The sequence below is a fragment of the Cibotium barometz genome, chromosome 18, assembly GCF_041138505.1.
Source record: "Cibotium barometz isolate CiBa-2024 chromosome 18, ASM4113850v1, whole genome shotgun sequence".
In the NCBI taxonomy this organism is placed as follows: Eukaryota; Viridiplantae; Streptophyta; class Polypodiopsida; order Cyatheales; family Cibotiaceae; genus Cibotium; species Cibotium barometz.
Window position 1 is genome coordinate 54,582,322 of NC_141063.1, and position 3,859 is coordinate 54,586,180.

At 43.5% G+C, this 3,859-nt stretch overlaps 1 protein-coding gene across 1 annotated transcript; it reads right to left on the bottom strand.

The window, feature by feature from the left end:
- Positions 1-1,499: 1,499 nt before the first annotated feature.
- LOC147629485 (uncharacterized) lies at positions 1,500-3,187 on the bottom strand. The gene is made up of 2 exons (XM_086812742.1): positions 2,901-3,187; positions 1,500-2,264 (listed from the first exon to the last, which is right to left on the bottom strand). The coding sequence occupies exons 1-2, from the start codon at positions 3,075-3,077 to the stop codon at positions 1,596-1,598; spliced, it is 846 nt and encodes a 281-aa protein (XP_086668868.1). The 5' UTR covers positions 3,078-3,187; the 3' UTR covers positions 1,500-1,595.
- Positions 3,188-3,859: the final 672 nt, after the last annotated feature.

A 3,859-nucleotide genomic window follows, 5' to 3' on the forward strand; every position in this document is an offset into this window, starting at 1 on the left:
CAAGTATGCATGCAAAATCCTTCAAACTTTCACTATTTTACATTAAGCTAATGTTAAGGCCGCTTTACATGTTCCAACGTCGTCTTACAAAAGATAAGTACCCATTTGAGCAAGTAACATGGCAAAACACCTTAGCAGGTGAAACCATGCTAACCTACGACGCGGATAACATATGGACATTTCGAGATGTTGCTACAATCACCACAACTGCTATGGATCATAGAAAGAACACTACGTACACAATGATCTCACATTATTTGTCAAGCTACATGATATATACTCGCCTAGCATGAGCATGGTGACGAAGAATGAATGACAAATAAAACTTCCATCAAAAAATGCATTTACTCGCCAGCACAATTTTGACATACACAAGGCCTTATTATAATTTGTGGAAGTTTAAAAGCCACTGGTGTCATGCAGTAGAGGTGCTTCAATCAATTGCTCTTAAGTTCTAGCGTTGTGCCTGGGTGGGGACTCTCCTTTCACAAGCACAATTATCAGTATCTCACTTTTTACATGTGAATCTAGGATTGCAACAAATGGCTTTGTTTTACCAGCTAGGTCATGGGTTCAAATTCCGATTACGACGTGAATACTGCTTGGAGTCTTTGTCATGTAGGAAGCAAATTATGGCAGACGTTGGGATTTGAGGTATACACACAAATTTCCTCTTTATATATCAATGAAAAGTTGAGGTTCTCTCTCAAACTTAACAAAAACCAAAGAGGAAAACACACTTTCCCCAATGCAGGGTTGCCATAAAACCCACCCATATCGAATGTGGTAGCCCACTACCATGGCAAGCTACGGAAGAAATAGTGTTAGGATACTTTTGTCCTTAACCCATCCCATTTGGAAGCAGCCACTTTTATCTTTTGCCTATCCGCTTTGGTGGCCTACCATGTGTGCCATAGCTAGCCCGGACAGCATGAACACAGAAGCAAACAGTGAAAAGTGGAACCTCCTGAGAAACCTCAGCCTCCCCATCTTTCCATGCTAGCCAAGAGACCCACCTCACGTTCTCAATTTAAACTTACATCCATCAAGCCTAATTGCCATGCCTGCCTCAGTCACAACTGTTCCACAACCAACCACAGCCCTACATTTTTTGTCTACAAACACCCGTCTCAAAACAACCTTAGTTAGCATTCCACGTATGGTATAGAAACCCCTCTCTCTCTCTCTCTGTCTTTACATGATCGAATTATCTCATGGAACTACTGTAACTCTTTGTTTGGTCTCAGACTCTTTGGGTCAAAGTCTCTTAGCCTTTGACTCCTTTGCTACACCCACCGGCTCCAGCTATCTGAGATTTTTTTCTCTCTCCGTGCTCGTTTCACATTGGCTTTAGTGAGATGCACACTATGGTAACCAAAGAATGCTGCCATGAGGACTATGACACACCACCACACTCACCGCCAACACGCACCCGCCCGCCCCCCTTTCCCTCTCTCACAAAATACCAGAGCATGCCAATAAAATACACAACCGAACACATGCCAGATAACAAAACAAGGGGAGTAGCATTGTCATATCTACAAGTAAATGGACACCAGCTACCGTTCAATGGCATATGAAAAAGCACCAACCAATTACTTCCTTAATATATCAAGAAGTCCTGTCATTGTGGTGCTCAACCTTTGAAGAATCTCAAGTCTCTTAGCCTCTGAATCTTTCAGCACTTCCAGCGACTCTCTCCATGTTTCAACCATCTGAGACAGTGACTCCTTAATCTTTTGATCTCTCCGTGCTCGTTTCACATTGGCTTTAGTGCTATGTGCACCATGGTAACCACTCACACCTGTATCCACATAGGCAATAAGTGCAGAATCCGTGTGTGTCACCTCCTCCATGGGCACTGGCTCATCACTACCAATGGCATTACCGTTGCGGTCTACATGATCATGCATGTAATGATCCACCAAATCAAACCACTTGCATGACATCTGCTTATCACCACCAGGTGCTGCAATTAGTGCCTTGTTGTCTTTAAATGACTTGTAGACTCTCTGCCACTTCTTTCTGCAGCTTTCGCTGTTCTTGTCAAAGTCGTCATGGGCTTCGGTTATTTGGGTGGACACTCTGGACCACATGTCAATACCTGATTTCTGAGGTTTCATGAACTCATCATCCATGGAGCCTCTCAGGTGTATCAAAGAGACAACCCATTCATCTTTCCATGCTCCTCTGAAATGCTTATCGCCCGAAGTCAAGCTCTCCGACCCCTTTGCAACCTCAATGGCAGTGTCACCATTCTGCATCTTCTTGCCAGAAAAGGGGAAGGAAAAGACTATAAGAAGCAACCTACGTTTACACCTCTGCAAGAGGCTATAATTATCCAGCAACAACATATCACCACAGACTAACACCAAGAGTGTTAGGCCTTGAATAGCCATATACGTGTGTGAGAGGTTTGCTTGATTCAAATTCATTAACACGAAACTAATTAAAGCTGTGTTTGACAGTTTAACATGAGGACATACATACATAGCAAGCAAGAATTAAGACCTACTAATGTGTTTTAACTGTTGAACACTTACACATACATACGCAAAGATACACATACATGCATGCACACAAACGTTGCGTTGTGCAAAAGTGTTTGCCTGGAAACACACACACGCACACACACACAAGTATATATGCATAATATGTTCATAAGCTAGTTATTGTTTTGTACTCAGATTTACTCACAGCATCGTCAGGAAAAAGATTGGCAAAATTGATTTAAAAAAATCAGGGAAATGTTTTGTGTACGAGAGTGAAAGAGAGAAGGGGAAGAAAAGGAAGATCAAAGACGAAAATTAGGCGATAGGCGACAAGATCAGCGCACAGGATTAGGGTTTAGGTCAGGGTCAGCTAGCGTTGGGGTTAAGGCCACGGCTAGGGTTACTGACCTGTGATGGGAAGCTGGAACGGATTGCCCTGCACGAGGCCTCAGCTTCGGAGGTCGGCACGGCGAGGTTGGAAGCCTCGTCCGCTTGTTCTTCTTGTGGTGGTTGTTGTCCGGGCGACGGCACGCTGGGCGGAGGAGGATGCTGGGCGGCACCGATTTCTGAAGACGTCATGGTCATGGACACACGCGCACAGCGAGAGAGAGAGATAGAGAGATGGGCAGTGCCCGCCGTCCTGTCTACCCACGGTTGCCCTAAATTTTGAGGGCCTGCAGCATTCCAAGGCCTTAGGGGTATTTGTTTGCAAGGCCTCAAAAAAAAACATGTAAATATATATGTAAGTTATTCCTAACCCTGTCCTCTGCCACGCGCAAGTTAAAACGCCCTAAATTACATTGGACAAGTCATGCTAACGTTGGATATATCAAGAAAGGCCACTTTGAGATTCTTGACTAATAGCACTTGGGAAACTCATGCTATCGCCATTGCAAAGGTGAAGTTAGGTTTCCATAGTCACTTAATTGCCACGGACTACCTCTATGCTCACTTGGAACAATAGATTCAAATTCACCACGCACGGTCAACCTCAAGCCCATTGTGAATCGTCATTCTCACTAAGCAATTAACATTGATTTTTGTGTCTGCACTATGTGTTTAATGATTATTTTGTAACAATGAGTGTCACGAGAGGCTAATGCTAGTACATGATGTGTACATCAGAAAGATTAGTTAGAAAGCACCCCGGACATCCTATAGGTAGTCATTTGTAAATAATGAGGCCATGTATATTGTTACTAATAATCCCCACCCTAGCTTAGGAATCTCACTCTAACCTTGTATAATGAAAGCCGGCCATATAAGGCTTATAAATAGAAGAGAACTAGTAATGGGTGTTGAGATATCAAGCTCAACTAGTGTTGCGGACATTGATAACCTGCTTGGGTGATAGCTTCTGCACTTAT

Coding starts and splice junctions, on each gene's coding strand:
- LOC147629485 (XM_086812742.1), bottom strand. CDS start 3,077: ATGACCATGACGTCTTCAGAAATCGGTGCCGCCCAGCATCCTCCTCCG. Junction 2,265..2,900: donor GTTCCAGCTTCCCATCACAG/GTCAGTAACCCT, acceptor TCTGGCAAGAAG/ATGCAGAATGGTGACACTGC.